Source organism: Hylaeus volcanicus, chromosome 7 (genome assembly GCF_026283585.1).
Source record: "Hylaeus volcanicus isolate JK05 chromosome 7, UHH_iyHylVolc1.0_haploid, whole genome shotgun sequence".
Classification (NCBI taxonomy): Eukaryota; Metazoa; Arthropoda; class Insecta; order Hymenoptera; family Colletidae; genus Hylaeus; species Hylaeus volcanicus.
The window spans coordinates 21,250,499-21,273,770 of NC_071982.1; the positions used below are offsets into that span (position 1 = coordinate 21,250,499).

Below are 23,272 nucleotides of genomic sequence, written 5' to 3' on the forward strand. Positions count from 1 at the left end.
TTCGGGGTGTTGGCCGCTAGATGCCGAGTCGAGCGCCTGCCGCGATTTTCGAATTATCTATCCTTGTCGCACACCGTCGCGTTCTCTCTCTCGCACTCGCGCTGTTCAGTTAAATACTACGGGAATAAAGTAACACTACACACGTTTATTATTTATTTTCCATTTATTATATAGGCGTTTCACGTACAAGAAATTTCAATTGTACAGTACATCATTATGATAGCATCATCTTTACGTAAATTACATTATTATTTATACATATTAAAGGAGTTAAAGTAAAATTAAAGCTTTAGTCTTTTTATATCTTCTGGACGAAAATCTATTCTTAGGGAAGCTATCCGACGAACTTCAGCGGGTGTTAGTCTCCATGCAATTGCATCTGCTCCACAATAGTCGGCCAGTTCCTCAACTTTTTCTACACTTAATATAGTAGCTATTTGTGTTAATCGTGCAAACTTATCACGTATAGACCACGAAGTAGCGGCAGCCAAGTAACTTGCTAATGATCTTATTTCCTTGTCAAGTATAAGACCTCCTGCCTAGGTAAAAATAAGTAAGAAATGAGTTAAATTAAGCGTCAAAACAACAAAAAATACGTGTTAAAATATACGTACTCTGTTGAAAGTTGACTTTAATACAACTTTTTCTAAACGAGCCGTAACTTCGGCAGTAAGAAGACCAATCAAGGCATCGTAATTAGACGTCGTTAAACTACCTTTAAAGCTTTGAAGTAATCCTTCTAAATTCATGACTAATGTTTGTACAAAAGGTTCTTCAGTTTCATATCGTAATAGATCATCCTAAAAATATTCACAATTAATTATAATTATATATACTACATAAATATCCTATTGTATACTTTACCTCGTTCACATGATGATCCACGGATAAAAATGCATCGACCCAAGGAGTGACTCTTGGTTTAACAGCACTTACACGCAACTGTTCTAAGCCATAATCGGTAACAGCTCGTAAAATTGACATAACACCTTTTAAGCCAGATAAACAACTGTCAATTTTACCCCTATCTTTGTCTTGCATGTTAGGAAACGTTGCATCTATTTCAGCACTGAGACTTTTACATAGTGTCTCAACGTACTCGATACTGACATCGGTATTATTTAAGTATGCCTATGTAAATTAATAAAAAAATATATATATCAAATACAGTATATTTTCAGAACTATAATTAATTTTACCAAAAATGTTAGACGAGCAAGTTCCGTGTCTGAAGTTTGTAAACGTCCATGTTGTATACTCGTTTGAAGAGCACTATAAGCTTGAGCCAAATCTAAGTATCCAGCTGGATAGCCTTGTCGTAGTCGGTTTCTTAATCTATTCGCAAACTCTCCTTCTAATATGCCACAAGCCATATTCACTACCGCACAGACACCATCTATGCTCCAACTAGACATAGACCGCCTGTACAAATGTATTTTTAATCAAATTAAAATAAAATTCTCGTCTAATGCAATCTGTAACAAGCATCATTCCAATACCTTATACATTTTTGTACTATGAAGAAAACGTCATCGACCATACTGGATGTTTGTTGATCCTCATCTAAGGTATCTATTCCCAATGCTTTATTCACACTCTCTTCTAGAAAGTATCTTTCTAATGCAAGATAAGCGCCTAGAAGTTCTTGCATTCCACGAGCTAAATCGGAATTATTAACTATACTTTCAAATTCATTCGTTAAATCTTTGACCTGTACATCGTCTGTTGTACTAATTTCTATGTCATTCTGCAATAAACATGTTATTTATTTGTTTAAAATATAGTGTAACAAATGGATATTATAGATTATGTATTTTAATTACTTTAACTCTTCTTCTCAAGAAGCGAATGTACAATTCTGCTCGTGAATGCATTATAGTAATTTCTCCCAATAATAAATCAAATTCTTTAGGATCTGCTCTCTCAGAACTAGGTTTCCGAAGATAATCATTTACCATTTGAACTTTTTTAGAGATGCATCTATGCTTCATAAATTCTGCAATAATCTTTTTAACTTGCCTATTCAGAGAATAAATAGTAATAATTATTTTTCGTATTATTTTTAAAGTTACATTTAAACGATTTACCTATCGCATTCTTTCTGTAAGATAGAAATTGTCATTGATAGTCTTCCAGGACCATAGTATGTTTCAATTATTGGTTGATGTATTTCTACAATACGAGCGATTCCCTCGAACAATAATGTCATAGTGTCCGCAAAAATAACGGATGCTCTCTTGTCGCTACTTTTGATCTCTAAAGCCGCTTTCAAATTTTTTTGTGCTGTTTCGTGTAACTAAACAAAAATATACAATTAGATAACATGTTTGGCATATAATTGAAAAGGATATGACATGTATCTCAGTATTACCTTTGTACACAAGTAACTACAAAATTTCTTTAGCCCTTCAGAATGCATTCCTAATAAAGGAAATATTTTGAAAAATCTTTCAACAGAAGCAAGATCTTCTGACTTTACTGCTTCATCAAACTTATGTGTGACCACAGTTCTGAGTTGTAAAGCTGCTTGCTGTAAAGTAATCAGAGAACTACTTATACTTGTGTGGTCCATTGAAATGTCTTCAGCTGTCCTTTCCAACAATTGTTGATCCATGGATAGGTAACGATGAACATGTGCAGCTCCTTGTTCATAATCTTCATTATGTAGAGCCATAGCAACACCTTCGCTGCACAATTGCAAATCAAGGATATCATTGACCCGTCTTTGACATTCGTATACTCTGCTCTGTAAATTAAAATAAGAATAATTTCAGGCTACCTAACATGGTAAGCTACATAGCGATATAAAATTAAAATCACACGTACCCTTGCTAAATCTAGTTGTCTTACTTTGGCACTTACATTCTCTGCTAGATCATTAGTATGTGAAATCATATTACAAAACTTTTCACAGCCCTCTCGTATGACAATAACATTAGGTAATACCTTGCTTATATTTTGCAGTTTTGCTTCTACGTGACATTGTCTTGAAAGTACATTCTCCAAAGTTTTCTCAATTTTAATCTGCAATAAAATAGTTGTTACATGAAAAATTGCGAATTATACTTGAACATTTCATTATATAAAAAAACTCATATTTTCATGCAGTTTTATCGAAGGAGGCGTATTATTAATTTTAAAAATAAAAATAAGAACCTCATCCTCCGATAATTTGTTGAGTATTTGCGTCAAATTTTGTTGATTTAAAGGTAAATCTAAATCACGCATCGTAAATTTCGAAGACGAATTTTATCCCAAGAGTTTACTCAATATTCCATTATTGTGTAACAGCTGTTATTTTAATCAATTTCAAACTGTCACGTATACTGAATAAATAACAACGAAGGGGAAAGAATTCAATAAACATAGATATAGATTACGGTACATCAAGTAAGTATGTAACAGTATGTAATGCATCGAGCGAGTATTTCAACGATCTCTGTAGGTAATTTGTATAACATTTGGAAACGGCGCATCATTTGAATTCCAATTATTATTCTGTTATTTACTGGATTTTGCGAATGAATGAAGACACAGACAAGACGGTTTTTTGGCAGGCGTTCATCATTTCATTCAGGCTTATTTATCCACGGTTGCTTTGCTCAGATAAAAGAGAAACAAAATTTACCAAATCAAGGCACGAACGAATAAATGATCTGGTCATAATTAAAGACTTATTAAAGGAACATTGAAAAATCGATAAAATTCTATTTTTATGCTGAAAAATGCGAACGAGTAAAAATTTCGATTAGTGGACATCGGTATGAACGAAAATTCACCAATGACAACGCCTCTACGGTGTTCCACGCATGTATTGCGACGTCCCACGCATCGCGCGTGGCTTCTATAGGAAGTGGAGTTCTTTTCGCGCATCTTACGCGTTTTCCTGAAGGAAAATGGCTACCAGCTGTCATTTAATCGGGAAGTGTGGCTTCTAAAGTGACAGAGGATTCTGTGAAAAGTCGTACAACGCGTACAAGGATCGTTTGGCGCGATGCAATTACATAACATTGAAATCGTTTGGTAGATCGACGCCACTTTTCATCTACATGCGGAACCCGTGAAACCTTCCACAGTGCCATGAAATTCTATTCCGTTTTACTGTTTACAGTTTTTATTTTTCGCGTAACGTATTAGGACTAACGCGTTAACGCCACTTCAACGTTCTTATAACAATTAAACCAGATCGACGGCTACCACTGTACAACCGCTGCCGACAACTTTAATCGTGCTACGTATCAAGGGCCATCAATTTTTTGACCTTACTCACGTTATTACTTTGGGAGCGCATTAATTGCAAATACGGTAAAATATCGTTCAAGTCTATTAAATACGTCAAATTGAACGATATACTATCTCTTTTTAGTTCCTTATATTCGTAGCAAGCAGAGTTGTGTTCTTAACTTTCGGAGCATTTAAACAAAAGTGATGTATTATTTTAGAAAAGCAGCATGGGTTCGAGTCAACAGTTTTCTCTCAGGTGGAATAATTATTTAAAGCACATTACTTGCGCTTTTGACACGTTGAGGACAGAGGAAGATCTGGTCGATGTGACTTTGAGTTGCGAGGGAAAGAGAATAAGAGCACACAAAATGCTCTTATCGGCTTGTAGTACATACTTCAGGGATCTATTTAAGGTAAATTTAAGCAAAAGATTAAGTAGCATTATCGACTCTGTATAAATCTGTATATTGAAAATAAATTTTTTGTACTATTTGCTTCATCATAGGAAAATCCATGTCAGCATCCTGTTATAATATTTCGTAATGTAAAATTCGACGATTTGGCGGCATTAGTTGACTTTATGTACCAAGGTGAAGTAAACGTTGTTCAGGAGCAACTGGCCAGTTTCTTAACAACTGCCGAACTACTAGCAGTTCAAGGACTTACGGATGGCACAGGAAAAGATAACGATAGCTTAGCCGAGGTACGATTAAAATTGGAGTAGATCGCATTTTCGTCGATGTAACACGCAACAAGTTTCGATTACATTTCAAATTATGTTCCAGGATGACCTAGAAATTCCCAACGAGCCTGAAATTCAACTTAAAAATGCTTCTAGTAAAACAGCAGAGAAGAAGAGAAACAAGTCACCTTCTTCGCCGATGCCTTACCATGCCGTCGAGTTACAACCGGATATACCACCGACTAAAAGACGAAAATGTAGAGAAAATACAAGTACAAACGCAGATAAGGCTGTAAGTAACGCCTTGTCTGCAAAAGATTCTGAGAACAAAACCACGGAAAATCAGACAACGACTAGCTCGGATCCCGTCGAAATAATCCCTCTTATGCCGAACTTGAAATTGGAAATGCCTGAATATTTAGAACAAGATGGAAGTAGCTGTAGTTACGAGGAACAAAGTTTAGGGGACAGTTCGTTAAATAAAATTGCTATAGAAGATACGTCGTCGAATACTCCGGACAATGACCAGAAGCCCGACATCAGCCAAACGTTTTATTCAAGTAGTCAGTCTACTTCGGATAATTTGGATCCCAAACACCAATCGTCAGATGTTGGTAAGATCCTCAACAACGTATTCGATGACGATTAATATTTCGATAATATTACGATATCTGTTTAAATATATCGGTAGATACATCGTACATTTTCGTGTTTCAATTAGGACACTTGATTTCGAAACCTAGTACATCCGGGGAAAGGCTAACGCAAGAAGCAGTGCAGGGTAAGTGATTCTTAATTAGTATTCATCTTATGTTTCTATAATACAAGACTCGATGCTTTGCCATGTCTTTTACAGTTTACGAAAATAGTAAGAAATTTTTGTTGTCCCCGCTCTTAGAGCTCTTGCTCAATCGCCGACTTTGGAAGTTTTCAAAATCTGACATATGCTTCCCAAGCGAAAGAAATGGCATTGCAAATGGTTTTCAAGTTTTGTATCTACGTATCGCGCACGTTAAAGTTTATCGATAAATGAACATGTTGCGATAAAATCGTGTTATTTTTTTGTTTTCCACCGAGCCACAAACATTTTCTATTCAAAGTATTGCCTTCACGTGGATACAAAACAACTTTCAAACATAGTTTTATACGTAACTTTGATTAACGTCAGATTATTTGTATTGAGGTTTGATGACAAAATTACGCAGAGTAGGACGGGAATGAATTTCTTTACTTGATTCGAAGATACAGTTGCGTGAATTTCTAACAATAAAAATTTATACGAAAATTCAGTAGCGTATACGGCTTTGTACTATTCTCACACACACAAATTTTTGTTTGCGAAACTTTGACGATGTTAGAGGCATTGATAGCGTTTTACAGTTAAAAAAAAAAAAAAAAAAATTCATTTACATTCCGTGGACTCGGCTGTTCGCGAGTAAAGAGAAAGAAAAATGGAAAACTTTGCAAATAAATTGAATCGATTCAATCTCTCAGGTTCAATCGAACGTTAGGTTTCACCGGACCTTAGGTCCAGGGTACAGTAATTCGTCTGTTTCATTTTGGTATACGTATATTTTGTTCAAATCTCTTTTTGTGAAAACGTTAAAATTCGCGTAATAAAACGATCACGTGGCAAAACATTGACGTAAGCGTCTTTGGTGTATTTCGGAGAAATGCATTTCCTACTGTTACATAGAAAGTTACTTTATTTCTATTAATCGTTTAACCGTACTATAGCATACAGAGTGCATGGTTTTTTTTGGATATAAATGTATGGTACATAGGCACTCGGGTGTAGGTTGAACTGTAGATACTAGCAAGCATTGCCAAGTGGTGTATGTGTGCCGACAATCATCAACATTCCTTTAATAACTCGAACAAAGCCACCGCTATATTCCTTATGCGCACTAACTGTAAGCATATTTTTTTCTGTATACACTAAAATACCTTTCAATGCTGGTATGAGGTAATTTCTTTGTATCGTAGAACTGTACAGGACACTGGCGCGCTCGTGTGTAGCAAGTGCTCACACGTGCCGAGTTTACTTGCATGCAAAGTTAATCTTAAAAATCACTGGGAATTCCGTTGTTATGTTGTAACGCAAATATACTATGAGCGCATCGATGGATGGAACATTTGGAATTTGGATTACTCGTTGGTTTTCTGACGTCCGATTAAGAGGTTTCCAAACGCTGTTCGATTCAAAACGATATTCCACGTTATATATTTATATAATTCGAGCGTCGTCGGTGCTACACATACACGCGATCGAAACCGCGACGCATATCACGATTTCATCGAGGACCTCGAACGAGAGATTTACAAAACGAAATTACGCGCTTCGCCTTTATCCTGATCGTCGATTCTAAACGGTGACGCGTAAGGCTGATAAATTGGTACTTAAGATTAACTTGCAAACTGGTAACGACTTGTTTGTAAAGAAAATTCCGTAGCCTTGCAAAACGACTAATTTTGAAGTAGCAACGGTGATGGTGCTGGTAATAGTGGCATGTAAACGATCTTCTTCCACACTTTTAATATCTCATTACTTATCCTCTCTTTTCGTTGTGCATCGTATAGTTGAAAAATCAATATGGGTGCGTGGGAATCCGATATTTAGGTCGAATCGATACATACACATGCCTTTAGAACCCGATAGAGATCGAGGCAACACGTTTTCCTGAACGTTACGGTAATTCTTCCCGATGGACTCGGAATTTGTTCAACCTACGTTCCAAGTTAACCCTCTATTGCATAACGTGCTCGATCGGGGACACGATGGAAACCAGGAAATTCTACAGCGTTTGCGCATTATGTTGCGTTACGAAGAGACACGCAGCGAATACTTTGTTTCGTTTATTCTGTGTTACGTATGTATAATTAGAACGGGACAAGGGGCTGTTGTTTCGCCTATTACGATTCGACCAATTTTGTTGTATACTTCGGAAAGCGAAGTAACGCGCAACGGATGGAATAGAGGGTTACGATTGCTCGCGTCACGATTTTTCTTGTAAGCTGTAAACTGTTTAACGCGACCCGATCCGAAATACGCTTGGTGTCTCTAGAAGACGATCTCGACAGGTAGGTAAGCAGAATATGTTCTCCGTATTCGTCGATTAAGACAGGGGCATGAATTTATCTGAATCGTCGAGCGAGTTGTCGAATAAAAATGCTTGCGTTTTATTCGAGCGCTTAACGCGTTCGCGTGCGACGGTCATGGTATCGAAACGAGACTTTTACGTTCAATCTTTATGCGATAACAATTAAATACTGTAAGTCGAGCACTAAACAACGATGTAAATAACAGTTTAAAAGGCACATGTAATCCATGTCTGTACCAGCGTTGGGGCGAGATCTAATTTGATCGATGATTACCGTGTAATCGAGGGAGTGATTAACGACCGTGATCGCTAAGTAATCAGTGATCATGATCAATGGTTATCGCTGGTAATCGGAGCGAACGAAGTCATTGGGCGCGATTAGCTCGTCAATCGTTAATCGCGAGGCTACACTTTTTAACGAGATTCGACGAACAAGTGTACTCGAAGAATGAAATAAGACTGCTGTCGCGAACAGTGTTCCATAAAGTATCGAAATTCTAGCCGAGCCCAAATCAATCTTCCATGGAACGTTTACGAATTACCCATCGACGGCCAGTGAGTGCAACTCACGCGGTTCGTATTTTCTGATTACGCTCAGTGATGATTATTCGATTAATGATCCCGATTATCGCGATTACTTTCAGCAATCAACGACGAAAGTAATCAGACAGTAATCAGTCGCTGGCCAACTCTGGTACGCGCGTCATTGACGCGTGAGAAACGACCGTTCGGATCGAATCGGATCCCTCGGTAATTACGAGTGTTTGTGTGTGTGCGCCTGGAATTACGCTGTTTTGCTCGCTGTAAAGGTTGTAATTCTCATCGTGGAGCGACGTAAAAAATTGTAAACCGTACGCCGATCCAACGTCCGCCAGCAAATTGACGATAAGATAAGAACGAATCGTGGAATTTCCTGCTAGGGCGACGCGATCGTCGGTCGATCGATGTACGGCACCGATCGTTCGTCGACGATATGTTACGCCGACCTCGATCGTCGTGTGTTTCGTCGATCCACGAGTCACGGTTTCGCTCGTTGCTCTTTCGAAGCGACGCGACGGAACGAATTGGAATACGACAGAGTAGAAACGTACACGTCGTGCCCCGGAACTAAAGTAATAGGAGGAATGGTTTCGAGACGATCCAGCAGAGACACAGAAGCAAAGAACCGTCTCGATGATCCGAGAAAGGGAGTGAAGGCGATTCATCGAGGACAAAATCGGTTTCGGTCCTAGTTGCCAGGCTGCGTTTCGACGCAACGAAACATCGAGTATACTAGTAACCGTAATAATTATACGAAACGCTAAAGAAAATGGGCGGGAGGGGGGAGAGAGAGAGGGGGAGAGAGAGAGGGAGAGAGAGAGAGGGAGAGAGAGAGAGAGAGAGAGAGAGAGAGAGAGAGAGAGACCGAAGGGAGGCGGAACGGAAAAAGGTTCGCGGAAACGCGACACGCCGAAAGAGAAAACGGAACGAGAGGAAAGAGAACAATGATCGAGAGATTCGGCTAGCACCTGGCAATGCTATATATTTCCATCTAAACACACGCATATATATATATGTATTATATATATGTTATATAATATATATTATATTATGTAATATGTATATATATATACATATATGTATATATACATATATACAGGGATTAGGCAAAATTGTACGAATACCTTCTGTCTGCTTTAAACTATTCGAATGGTCGTATCACTGGCAACGAGTACTTGACCGTTCTGGACCATAAAGTGTACGCTCTACAAGCCTCGACGAGCCAGCCATCTCTCAAGACAACGACGATGAATTAACGATGGGAAGATCTAGATATCGTGGAATCGTCTCTGGCAATTTTGGAGAACGGAGCGAGAAGCGAATGCTTTCTATCGATACCTCCGGGAGTACGCGGAAGAGAGAAGAACGGAATATGGATCGAATCCGAGAAGGATCCGTGGCTCGACTCCGTGACAATAAAACGGTATAGCGTATTTCACAGGTGTTCACGTTATTTTGTCCACTCTCTGTATATGTACATATCTATATATCTATATATATCTATATATATATATATGTACGTACGAAAAAACAACAACAACAACAACAACATATCGTGGGTATATTGGTATTGCTGATACTTCTAGACTCTGGCTTTCACGGCTACGGGATTTGTTGGTGCTGGGATTGGTCGTTAAAAAAAACAAACAAAAAAAAACAAAAAAAAAACGAACATTTGTTTACTAATGGTTGCCTGCATGTGCAGATATACTTAAGAACTGACTAACCGAAGTGTTTGGCCAATGTGTTTTCTCCAGGAGGGATTACGTACGTATCTGGTCAGCCGCATAGCCTCAGCAAAGCAAACGGCCACGGAAAAGTATGTGTACACTGCAAGCAGCGCGGAATGGTCACATCACGTGGAAAGCTCAGGCAGACGCGCTTCAAATGTTGGCCCTGCAATGCCTGTTTGTGCCGCTGGCCATGTTTCGTCGATTTTCACAAAATGCGCGCCATCCCGCACATCCCGCCCCCATAGCACCAACTCGCCCCCTCCGGCTGCTCCGAGTTAATCTCGCTACTCAACTAATTAACAACGTGTCTCCCCCTGTGCTTTTACGATTTTTCTATTTCTTATTTTTTTTTTGTTTGTGTTCCTTCTTTTTTTTTCTTTTTTTTTTTTATCATCACGTTCGCGACACGAGATAGAACAACGCGAAACGGACAACGGAAAACAAAAGACAGTGAGGGGGAGGGAGAGCGAGAATTGGGGATAGGGGATGGGGGGAAGGGTTTACCTTACGGTGTCTTTCAAGCGATCGATACGGACAATTACGACGATTCTATCGATCATTCTCTTGCGCGATCGCGAGTGAGGACTCTTTCAGGTGAGGAGAGAGAAAGAGAGTCTTTCATCCGATGGATGGGTAAAATTATTCGTGAAAAGCGAAAGAAGAGAACTGCGTGGCTGCCGAGCGGGATAGAATAATGCCTCCTTAAATGCACAGAAACTATCTCCATTACTGAGGGTATACGTATCGTGGGGTCCAGGAGTTCGACCGCCGAGTAGGTTAGACACGGCGGAATCCGCGCGGGTCCTATTTATATTAGCGTTTACGAACTCGTTCGGAGGTGTCTCGGTGTTTTCGCTCCGTCCTCTTCTTTATTCGCCGTCCTTCCACTGTACGGTCGAAGCTCGTCGGCAAACATCAGAGAATACACGAACTCTACGAGAAACGCACAAGTTCAGTCCCGAGTGCATTTAAGGAGACTTTACTGTATCTCGTCTGAAAGAGCCCTAGATTTGCCAGCCTGCTTTCGCATACTTGCTCGCAGAGTTTCCCTTCGTATAGTGATCTCACGTTGCTCGTTCTTCGTCGAAGCGGGTAGGCAGGGATCTCTGATCGTTTCTCTGAACGATACACTTTGTAAATTAAACAGTGTCGAAAAATCGCCATTTCTGGCACTTGTTGGGTATTCAAAGTTTTTATATCGACTACACCGCGGCAAGGAATCAGGAAACAATGATTATTCGATCGAGATGCGATGGAAGAGTTGCGATAAACGTTCTCCCAATGCGTGTCGATTAAAACACCGTTGTCGTCTGATACCTCGGGGTGTACGGCATGGCGAAATCATTCGTCTCGAATGTTGGACGTTCGTTATTTGCATCGTTTGTTAATCGTGTTATTCCCACGTCGTTCGAGGACGGTGTCGCTTTCTTTGAGATAACGAGGGTCGAAGAAACATCCCTCGGATCGTGCATCGTACTCTCGTCGCGGAGCGTCGTCGCATCCGCTGGCTTATTTTTATAACTTAATCATAGACGCCAATTTTAGTTTTTATTTATAACTCGTGTTAATTGTAAATTGTCGGTTAGGTTAGATTAACTGAAATAACGACGATACTTCACGGAACCATTCGTATACAGCGGAACCTCCGTTACGCGAACCGATTGGGAAGAAAAGTGTTTGGATCGGAGAAATAAAACGACTCGACGAGTACCACTCTGTTACGCTTACAACGACGACTTCGTTTATCTCGTTTCCGCTCGATTCCCATTTTATCGCACCCTTACAAACCTAATTTTATATCCATGCTAATCACGTTTATGTACATACGGTATCGTAATAGGAAATACACGGTTAATGTAACAGAACGTTCACGTAACGGAGGTTCTATTGTAAGCTTCGTACTCGGTGATTATGTCGCTTTCGACAGTTCTATCGTGCACGCACGTCCCTAGGGTAATGTAAAGAGATGGTTATTTAACTTAATCCCGATTGACTCTTATACATAAGACTGCGACGAGGTTAACTCGTTATCGAATATTCTTTTTTTTTTTTTTTTTTATACGGTAATGTGTTTCACGTCTCACTGCCGGGAGTACTTGGATACAAATACTTGGTACCTTCGACCGGGTAGTGATATCCGTTTCGTCCTTCTTTTTTATTTACAAGACGCGCGTATATCAGTTTTATGTATCCGTTGACGTCGTTTCCTCGATCGTGCATTTATCGTATATATTTTTTTTTTTTTTTTAATTTGTATCTTGGTACGTCGACCGTCGTGATATTCCACGGAGTACTGGATGAAAAGTATTCCCCTTAGATTTACGCGAACGCGGGCAAAAACAATCGGATCCCGTTACCCGGCGTCACAGCCGCGAATTACGAAAACAATTGTCTCAGCGGAATCTTGCGTTCTCTATCGTTGTTGTTGTCGTTGTAACGCTCCGAAGATCTCGTAGAATTTAAGTTCGCTAATGTTATATCGAGTCAAACGAACGCTTCTTGTATTTGCGTGTAACTCGTGGACTTAATCGTAGGTCGAGCAACGATATAACAGGACAGAGCACGGCAATATCGGGCAGTTTTCGGCCGTTTTTTCGGGTCTAGAAGCTGTTCGAGGGACCGTGTCACTTCGCCGGGACCTTGCGAACATATTTTAAAGGGGAATTCCGGAGTAACGGGTTGTTCGGGAGGTACCGGTGACGGTGGTACGGCCCTGAGGCAGAGCGTTACCGAAAAACTGGCGAAAAGTGGAGATCTTGTCGAGCTCTGAATAGGGTAACGTCTCTTTTTCCGTCACTCGTTCGAGCCCTAGGAGCGCTGTTTGACACGTTCACGCTGTTACTTTTGTTTCTCGGCATGGGGCGGCGCAATGGTACACGCTATCTGATAGACACGCGAGTGCGAGCCACCGGTGGTACACGCCGGCGTGGACGCGTTAAATGGACAGCAAGCGTCGACGAGTGACGGGAAAATGGACGTTATCGCGTATATCGTGCTTTCGATACGAAAACACTCATAGACTGACACACATTCCTGCAGGCTTAACGATACCTTGAAGGTCGATCGAGACTCTCCGATAGCGTAGCTTTTTCGAAATCGATCACTCTTACGGTTTGTACGATCCACGAATGGATAAGTCTAGATCTCGATGGGATAAAATGCCGTCCAGCCTGTTTTTTTTTTCTTCCCAGTACACTCCTAACGCGTTGGGTCAGGTCGCGAAAGCACCGCGAAACGTTGTAAGATAAATTTGACTCGATGAACGCCTTCGCAAAGAACTTGTCAACTAATTACGAAGCTTGTAATAAAAAAGGAACCGAACCGAACCGAACCGATTGTAATTGCCGAGAGCTTACCTTTCCCGAAACCCATGTTGCGAGAACGATCCTTTGAGAGTTACTAACAGATCGGCGTACAGGTTGCGAACAAAAATTGGCCGACCTTGTTCGATATCGATTCGTCGTGGCAACGTAAATCGGACGTGTCCTCCGAACACGTGCGAATTTCTCACTCGTATCGGTGCGACGAATCGATCCAGGTTGTACATTTTCTGTTAACACCCTGTAGAATATAAAAGAAGAATCGATGTATCTCGGCAGCCTGGGAACTTTGGCGAGCTTGGATCTCCTTTCAGTGGTGTCGTGTTCGTTATATACCCTCTGTCTCTCTGTCTGATCTGACCGGACTTATTCTACTCAGCTTGCGCTTTCTACGCACGACATACACAAACGTTTACGCCAAGAGTCGCGGAAGGAATCCAAACGCGATCGACGATGAATCGACGTTCGGTAGTGGCGCTTGTCGATCGTTCGCGAAATCGTGCCGGTTGGAAAACCGTGAAAATCGACGCGATCGGCCAAGGCTATCGATGGAACAACGATTACTCGAAAAGTCCGTTGAACGCGAAACATAGTTCGATTGCACGATTCGATTCGGACTGCAATTTCTAACGAATCGATCGAAAGTTGTACGTCTTACGTTCGTTACCCGTAACTTGTTATTTCGTCCAGCTCTGCTGCTCGCGATAGGCACGTAGATGATCAAAAAAAAGGATCGTTAGCTTTTCGACGATACCGGCGAGAGCAATTTCGCAACGGCGAGCGACAAGCGCGCGGGTGAAAGATATCGCGTCGCGGGAAGAAGGCGATATCTGTGATGTTTGCACACGGGAGTAGTGTGTTAGTGGTTAATATAGAGGTGATCTTGTGTGTTTGTGTTTATTTGTAGAACGAGCAGGAGATACCGCAGGGGGCGGGGGTGGTAGCGGCGGTCCTGCAACCGCGGACCTCGTCTCGGACGATGACTACGGTCAGTCCACGGACACTGAATTGTTGTTTCGCTGTAGAATTTGTTGGAAGGGTTTCAAGCATCCCATGTCGTTGACACTGCACAAGGACTTGCATACGGGGCAGACCAGGTGTCCGATCTGTCAGCGCATCTTCAGTCGAAGTTACGACATGAAGGCGCATCTGATGCGCATCCACAAGTGCACGTTCAGTGTCGACGCGAAGTTGAACTTTCAAAAGTGATAGCGCGTAGAACGGCGGCTCGCGACCTAAACGTTGCTTCGCGTTCGTTTTACTCGTAAACCGTTTTGCTCGACGTCGTGTCGGTTTCGAGCTTTATATTGCTCGACGAACCAGCGATTTTTCGGAATGTTTCGTACTCTCGCGCGTACTATTCTACTTCTCCTTAGTTATTATTAGCGTTTACACTTTACGTAATTAAGCCTGCGAATGGATTCGACAGACTTTCACGAAAATCGATGAAAATACTCGCTGGACACGTTGTTATTCGATACGATCGAAATAAGCCTCGTTTCCTGTTCACGTTAAATAGACTGATGCCACAAGACTCGAACCTATGTAGAAAGGTGCCATCGACGATAGATGACGCGTAAAAACGTAAAGTTCCTCAGAAAGACACGTACGTAGGAAGTAAGAGTTTCAAAGAATCGAACGAAAGAATATACCTTTACTCGTGCCTTTGTAAAATAAAATTACGTGTCGATCGTTCGTAGCTTTCCTTTATTTTCTTTTTTTTCTTTTTTTTCTTCAAATTCATTTCACAGTTTTGCTTCGAGGCGATTGCACGTATTTTTTTCTTTTTTTTTTTTTTTCATCCCGTAAACGATCAGGAATTACAAAAGATATTCAGGCAAACGTCGGCCTCGTGTATACGGTTGACAGGAATGCGACTATTGCTGGTGCGATGCGCTATATATGTTCGTTTAGTTTTATGTTTACACGTTAACACGTCGTATCTATTTATAATTAAAGTTTTACATTATTACAGGATGTTTGTATACGATTTGCTACAAGGGACGATAGTCTCGAAAGACATACTCGATATTTTGAATTACTGTTTGGAAGTTTTAAATAAAACTCTCCGAAAAAGATGCGTCGTTTTTGTTTCGCTCGCGCGTTCTATATCGAAGAACCTCGTACGAATTTCGATATAACCGCGAGCTTCTTTGCCGTTCCCGTGTTTCTCGAGAAAAATCCTCTCTTTTTTTTTCCCCCCTTGGCTGGAAGGCTTCATTGAACGTGCTTGCGGGGAACTGTTACTATGTGGGAATTTCGCACGCAGTGGCTACGCGTGTTTAACACAGAGACATCACGACAGCGAGATATAGAACAATCTCTCACACACACCCGACACGAATCGCGTTCTCGCGAAGAATCGTCTTGCCTCGTCGCGATCGTCCTGTGATCATCCCTCCTGCTCCTTCTGCACCGACAACGAGAGATGACTCGCGACAGTGGGCTAGAATCGGTTTCCACCGCGAAGCAATCACCAAACCCTTTATTTATTTCGTTCAATCCAGGAGCTGAATCTTTATTTCTCCTCGTCTGATAATTAACTGGCACGCTTGAATTATCAGATGGAGCTTATACTCGAAATCGTCGTCGTCAAGGGTGTTGTCTACACCTCTGGACGGTCATTACTCGATGAGAACTACGAGGTGTTGGGCTTCTTTCGCCAGAACTATCATCGAAATCTCGTTTATATATCTCTCTCTAAATTTCTCGCCTTTAAGCGAAGTCTGAACGTTTTAGACCATCCAACCAACCCTCCGTATCTACGTTGTTACATCTAGAGTAGAATACGTCTTCTGATCTTATAGGAGGATGCTACCTTTCGCTGAATTTAGCATTTAACATCGGGGACGAGGTTCGTCTCGCGCTAGGAATCGAGTCTAGGCCACTGTGCGCGACTTCGAGCATCGCGAAACGAACGCAAAGTCCGCCACGATACAGTAGACACGCTAGAAATGACAAGCAACGTTGCAATGCCGACGGAAACCAGAATCTCGTTGTTCGGGACACGAGCCATAAGAAACGACGAACCTATATCACATAAGTATGAGGCTGTCTGTGTGTATGGGAACACTTTGGATTGTGTGCGCAGAACCAAAGCACGACACGCCTATTGGGAATCATCATCAACAGCTTCACGAGCAACAAGAACACCTGCAACGCCAACAACAACAGCTTCATCATCAACAGCAACAACACCAACCACAACCACAGCAGCAGCAGCAGCAGCAGCCTCAACAGGTGCAACAGCCGAGCCTTGGGTACGGGATGAGACGTAGGTCTAAGCCTCTCCACGACGAAAACGGTCGCTGGGTTTGCGACGTTTGCGGCCGCACTTACAACCGGGGCGACTCCTTAGCTCATCATCGTAGCATTCACAGGGGCGACACGATATGTCCCATCTGTCAGGCGATTTTCACTCGAAAGTACACGATGCGTTGTCACTTGCACAACGTACACGGTGTCAAGTAACGCGAGATCTTAAAAGGATGAATAGTTATGGTTAAAATATCGTTCGGTCAACGACCACGAATCGCAAGGCTGAGATCGCGCTAATAGTCGAAACGCTCTCAGCCTCTGCTCGAGGAAAAACCGATCGCTGCGTCCCGAGGCGAATTACTTGGATTCAACTCTTGCTTTCGATCGGTCTCCACGATTTTTCGCGTAGAACCTATACAGGGTGTCCTGGAATTAGTGCAAGAAGCAGAAACGGTGGGTAGCCGAGACGATTCCGAAGCACATTTTCCTTCGCAAGAATATCGGATGGTGGTTGGTTTTTGAATTATCGGACCGTCAGGTTTCACTTTTTCGTTAATAATTCAAAAACGAAGCACCATCCGACATTCTTGCAAAGGAAATTGTGCTTCGGAATCGTCTCGGCTCTCTCCATTTCCGGCTCTGACACTAATTCTGGGACAGCCTGTGTATGTATAATATACGCGTGCATCATTCCACCAATAGTAGGACTCTGTACAGAATGTAATCCGCGGTTTGTCGTTGAACGTGTACATAGCGTGTGTATAACGGCTGTAGCATAGCATACCAATTGCGCGGACTCTCTCTCGATATGACTTTTTTTTAAATATTACTGTAACGTTCCTTCATCGACAGACTGAATTTTTTTACGCGTAACTTGTTTTTACTTCGCTTCGAACGCGACCATAGGATACTCCCAAGTGGATAACGAGTACTTTAGACGAACTTTTCGAGTAGCGACTAGAATTTTTGTCGAATTCTGCAAATTCTGCAATTCTGTCAATGTCGCAAAAAAAAGGAAAGGATTCCTCTGCCCCGTCACGGCCCGATTCGCACTCGCATCTCAGGCCAACGAAATCGGCATGCTTTCACGGTCCCGAGGTCGGTTAAGAGAAATACATATCGCGCACGTTTCTTTCCCGAGACCGGAGTTTATCAATTCGGGGCGTGAGCAGAGCGAAACGATAAAGGGGGAGGATCGTCTTTAGCGAAATGTCGTCGTATCGACGATTCCGAACGTTCACGAATATTCTCCATTTTTTCTTTTGTATTTCCGCAAAGCTGATAATAAAAACAACGTAGAAAATGTTTTGTGTTTTTTCGTCGAAGAACGCTTTAGCCGTAGAGAGACGATAACGCGACTCGCGATGATCCGAGGTTATCGTTTCAAGAACTGTTCGTGCCGCACACCCACGCTCGCATATGAACGAATACGCGCGCATTCAGCAAAAGGAATACATGATTGTCGGTTCACTGCACACGACATAAACGTTTGACGAAGCGTCACACGATACGCAGAGAACGCAACTTCTTCTTGTACCATAGAGTAGAAAGGTAAAACGCGTCATCACCGTAATTACAAGACGCTTGATGTGTGATACCCAATTGCATCTCTGACTGCAACCGATCGAACACACGCCTCTATAAAAATAGGACATCTGATGTTCTTCTGCATGAATTATTGAACATTTTTTTTTTTTTCTGTACACGTAAATACGTTGTTTTGTTGTCGTTCGAACGTTGTATCCACAGTTCACAATAGCATGATGATCGCTACAAGAGTTTCTTTTTTATTTATTTTTATTTTTTTTTTAATTTTTTTTTATACAAATTGCGTGTTTATCACCTCGTGGTTGCTCTTCCTTTGTACTACTCGTTCGTGTGTGCTACCTTATTTTACCGTGCATCTCCTCGTATCGCTGATAGATCGGAGGAGACGTAGTAGTGAGCGAGTGAGAGTGTAAAGTAGATAGCGAACGTGAAAAAGAAAGAGATCGAAGTAACGAGGGAACCAAAAAAAAAAAAAAAAAGAAAAAAAAATTGATAAAACAAAATAATTGCGTGCGTTGCAACGTTTATCGATCGACCATACGTGGTGCGTCGGTAAATTAACGAGACTAAATGTTTGCGTGGAAAGCTTCGATAGCTTTAAGACGCGTGACATTGAAGATCGTTTTTCTGATCGAACAAGTATCGAGGAATAAGTAAGTTCTCGTTAGTTTCTCGACGCAGCCGGTGGTTTTCGTTTCGATCGCGAAATAAAAAATAGAGTATGCACCGTAGAACGATGACGATCGAGAAATGCGAGGCAAGGAGGGTAGAGAACAACGATACGATAATACCGGATCGGCATCGGGCTCGGGCGCACGCACTACCACATGAACGTGTTTATATCTGATTTAGATCCTCGTACGGTGGTCATCGAACAGCCGTCGCATTCGTGCAAACTCTGCGGTAAAACGTTTTGGAATCGGGACTCGATGTACAAACACATGAACATGCACAAAGGAACGACGCAATGTCCAGTGTGTCACAAAGTGCTGAGCCGCACGACCCACATGAAGCGACATTTAAAAAATCGGCACGGCTGGCTGGGCGTCGGGACGACTGCCGCCGCCGCCGCAGCCGCAGTCGCGAACGCCGCCGCCGTAGCAGCAGGAGCCGCCAACGCAACCGCGACGAACGCCGCCCCGGTCGTTTCCGGTGTCCCCGTTGTCACCGCTGTCGCAGGCGCCGTCAGCGACGCCTCCGTCGCGACGCCCGTATCCGCCACCTCCGCGGCGCGTAACGCCGCAAGTCCCAACCACGGAATCGAGTCCAACGCCACCTACACGACTATACGCATTAGGGAGAGCAGCGTCGAACGAATCACTTCTAGTCCTATTCCTTAGTGCGAGTATGCCTTTGTCGAACGTAGAAGCCCGTCGACGTACGAGAGGATAGACGGAGAACACGATCCTTTCGCGAACCTCCCCACCTATTCTCCCCCGTCACCGCAATCCCTCGTTCCGTATCAACGTTCGCCGGAATAGATCGTTGTCGATAGATAACGATTTCAAATTGTTTTATCCTTAGATCGATACGTACTTCTTCCCGTACGTATACGTATCATTTATTTATTGTTCGCGCGAGTCAAACCACAACCGGTGATTCTTCCTCGAGGATCGTACAGGGTGTCCCGCAGCGGCACGACCAAGTAAGAGGTGATTCTGCGTACAAGATACGTTGAGAATGTAGAGCGATACCTTTTTGGGCCTCTGTTTCTGCTAGAACTCAATTGCTTCGGAGATACTGGCTCTATTGATCTATTTTTTTGTATCGTTCGAATCTTTGATCGAATTTTTGTTGATAACGTCCAAAATATTTCGATTCGGTGTTGAGTTATATTTGCACGAAGAATCGTCTGTTTGTTGGCTGCGCTACGATTGCCGAGACATCCTGCGCGCATAGGCACACGTGCCTATCGGTTAGGTTATTTCTCAGAGCTTACGATCGTGTTACGTGTATCCAAGTACACGCGTACACGTGGCACGTGTGCGAAAATCATCACAGAACACGTGAACGAATGGCGATGCTTTTTATTTCACGGCCGTTTAAAATCGATCGCGTTTCGACGCTTTTGTTTCCTCGTGTCCGACAAGTAGAATTTTTAACGGGACTTGAATAGGAAAAAATACGAAAACATATGGAGAGAAAAAAAAGAAAAAAGAAGTGGTACAATTTTATTCATTTGAAATTTTTTAAAGCACGCACCTTTGACACGTTGACGCCGGCGCGGTTTTTCAGTGTCTGCGCCGTGGGGCGGCGCTCGATTTCACTAAGGCGTTCTTGGCCCACCGGTGATGCAAGCCGCCCCATGGACCAGAGACACGATCGACCCATCGGTGACGCAAGCCGGCGTGAACGTGTTAAACTCGAACGACTAAGCACGTGGAAATAAAAGCGTCGAATGGTACGGTCAAGTTTAAGCGCACGTGGAACGAGGAGCGCCAGCCGGACAGCACGTGTATCGGTATCGCGTAAAATAACGTCACGTGTTTGAAGTGCATAAAATCCCGATTTCACGTGTGCACGTTACTCTGTGGTCACGTGAAACGGGCAGCTCTCAGTAGCTTTACACCGTAAACGACATCGTCTACGTTCTCTCGTCGTTGAAAAGTCGCGTCGAAAGTCGTTCGTTGAAACAACGAATCGTGCCATCGCGCGCAACCAGTATAATCGCGTAGTAAAAAGGAATATCGTAGGAAATACCGAATTTTTAGAAACCTAAGGAAACCAAAGAAAGCTACGTTCGCGTAACGTATAGTCTGCGTTCCTTGGGCGCCTTTGGCCCAGACCCCGAAGGCTGCCCTGGGGCGGGAAATGAATTTTTTCCGAACGCAAGCGTCGGAAGCGTCGCCTTTAATTTGTTGTTTATGCAAATAACACGGGCAGCATTTTTGTCGTAACAAACCTATTCCACTCTAGTCGTCGACGGGAAACCTATATTAAAGATGCCTGTCTTTAACACTTTACGCCCTAGTCATTTTGTACACATACGTGTATGTGTGCGTACATTTAATGTATATGTGTATATGCATATAACAAAGAGGAAGATGAAGACGAAGTAGAAGCGAAAGAAGATGACGAGGAAGAGGTCGCGTGCGCAACCACGCCGAACATCTACGTAAACGTTTCTTTTGTAACCAAAGACGTACACGGAGGGGAAAGAAGAAGAAGAAAAAAAAAAAGCAAATTATTTTATCTAGTCAAATGAGTTCGGTACTTAATAGCGTTAAGGAGGAATGTGCATCTTTCTTCGTGCGATCGACCCACGAGAATAACCGTGAATCGACGGTGAGACTGAACAGAATCGCTTAATCGTTTTTCGAGGCTTCTCGATGTCTTTTTAGTTAAATCGTTTCGATCCGATTCGATCAATTTTTCGCAAATCTCGCGCCTCGACGAAAGCCTCCGGATCCGACGGCAACTTTCACCGAACCACCGCCTGCGCACCTAGACGACCGTCTACGTTTTAATAAGCGTTGCCAAGGATCGTAGAACTTTCCTCGAGGGCGTCGGACGTCGCGTATTTGCGTAGTAAAGTTTCTTTCGTTATCGGAAATCACGCGAATCATTGGCAGTTTGTGGCATTATTAGCTTTCGATACATACCTTCGAACGCGCGACATCGCGAAGGATGCTCCATTTTTACCAAACTTGCGCCAACAAGTACGTAAAGCCCGTCGCGTGCTTGCGACGACTTTTGCGCTCCGTGTGTACAGCCTCGTACCAAAGCTCGTGCCATTTTATTCTTATTCGACGTTTTACGGCCGGACTGTTCCCTTTCGACAGCCATTGGCGTTTCAGAGTTGCTCATTTGTGCGTCTCGGAGGCTACTCGCGTCGTCTCCCGGACTACTTTGGCCATATATAGGTTCACGATATTAAACATACTCATGTATTTTTAGTGTTAAGCTCGGAGACTTGCCAAATTCGCGATACACATATCTGTACGATACGCGTAGAACTTTATTTTTCGTTCGTACGTATATCCCCGATAGAAGGATGCGAAAGTTGAACGTCTTTCGCTCCGATTTATTATATTTACGTTACCTTCCTTTCTTTTCTTCATTTTTGTTGGGCTTATTGTTTGTTTGTTTCTTCTTTTGTTTACGTTTTAGTTGGGATCTGATTTAGATTCACCTTTACGCTGTAATTATTATTTAATCTTAATCCAAAGGACCTCTCTAGTCGGGACGAGCCTTCATCCCGGCTCGAGTCAAGTCTTTTCCTTTCCTGTGCAATTACAAAGAGGCTATTGTTCGACGATAAGGCAAACGATTCACCTACGATATGATCTCTTGTTCGCGTTCTTTTTTTTTTCCGTCTTTTTATTTTACGTCGATAGCAATCTTCGCTTTATGCCAAAGTCTAACGAACGTTGTCGATCGAGCGCGATCAACGTTGAGAAAAATACATTACACGCGGAACTTGTGATTGTGACGTGACGAAGTACAAAATCGAAGCTAGTTTACGATCTTCAACGTCGTTGCGGAATACGATAAATACGACTTTCGAATGGAATTCGTGAACGAGTCCAAGTGGCCAGTCGACGTTAACATTTTTCCGTTCGCGCGAAGGAGCGGACATTCTGTTCGCGGATCAACGATGCTTGCGTTAAAATTTGCAATCGCATGCGATATGTTTCGTGCTTGTTATAATTTACGTGGCACAACTTGCACGTTTAATTCTAATAATTATTACCCTAATTTCGACGATTTTTATCGAAATTAGCAAAACATATTTTGTTAGTGGCACGAATCAGTGTTTTAGTAGTGCGATACATATATATATATATGTATATATATATATTTATATTTATATTCCGTTATACGTTGATTATAATTCTTTTCATTATTATTTTTTTTCTTCTTTCT

The 23,272-nt window shown here is 42.3% G+C and overlaps 2 protein-coding genes across 9 annotated transcripts in view; one reads left to right on the top strand and one right to left on the bottom strand.

Moving 5' to 3' along the window:
- Positions 1-122: 122 nt before the first annotated feature.
- LOC128880153 (conserved oligomeric Golgi complex subunit 4) lies at positions 123-22,131 on the bottom strand. Of its 3 annotated transcripts, none has more exons than XM_054129908.1 (11): positions 22,009-22,131; positions 13,637-13,841; positions 2,827-3,024; positions 2,372-2,746; positions 2,088-2,296; positions 1,824-2,019; positions 1,500-1,747; positions 1,200-1,422; positions 865-1,131; positions 615-800; positions 123-539 (listed from the first exon to the last, which is right to left on the bottom strand). In XM_054129908.1, exons 1-11 carry the CDS (start codon positions 22,023-22,025, stop codon positions 282-284), a joined length of 2,382 nt encoding a protein of 793 aa, XP_053985883.1. In that variant the 5' UTR covers positions 22,026-22,131; the 3' UTR covers positions 123-281. The 3 variants fall into 3 exon arrangements, with proteins under 3 accessions (XP_053985883.1, XP_053985885.1, XP_053985884.1); XM_054129910.1 differs by lacking the exons at positions 13,637-13,841; positions 22,009-22,131 and adding an exon at positions 3,157-3,298 and having other exon boundaries at positions 124-539; positions 2,827-2,870; positions 2,947-3,024; XM_054129909.1 differs by lacking the exons at positions 13,637-13,841; positions 22,009-22,131 and adding an exon at positions 3,157-3,360 and having other exon boundaries at positions 124-539.
- Positions 3,865-23,272, top strand: part of LOC128880155 (protein bric-a-brac 2-like) — a 28,365-nt gene continuing 8,957 nt past the window's right edge. The window contains exons 1-6 of one of the 6 annotated variants that reach the window (XM_054129914.1): positions 3,865-4,305; positions 4,443-4,637; positions 4,730-4,927; positions 5,010-5,520; positions 5,628-5,687; positions 19,259-22,015. In XM_054129914.1, the coding sequence (XP_053985889.1) occupies positions 4,452-4,637; positions 4,730-4,927; positions 5,010-5,520; positions 5,628-5,687; positions 19,259-19,746 (1,443 nt within the window). In that variant the 5' untranslated portion in view covers positions 3,865-4,305; positions 4,443-4,451 and the 3' untranslated portion in view covers positions 19,747-22,015. The other 5 variants (XM_054129915.1, XM_054129916.1, XM_054129919.1 and 2 more) reach the window with 5 other exon arrangements.

Excerpts from the sequence above, each read along its gene's own strand:
- LOC128880153 (XM_054129908.1), bottom strand. Across the intron at positions 3,025-13,636 it reads CAACATGGGTTTCGGGAAAG|ATTAAAATTGAGAAAACTTT; the intron begins GTAAGCTCTCGG and ends ATTTTATTGCAG. Across the intron at positions 1,748-1,823 it reads TCTTGAGAAGAAGAGTTAAA|AATGACATAGAAATTAGTAC; the intron begins GTAATTAAAATA and ends TGTTTATTGCAG.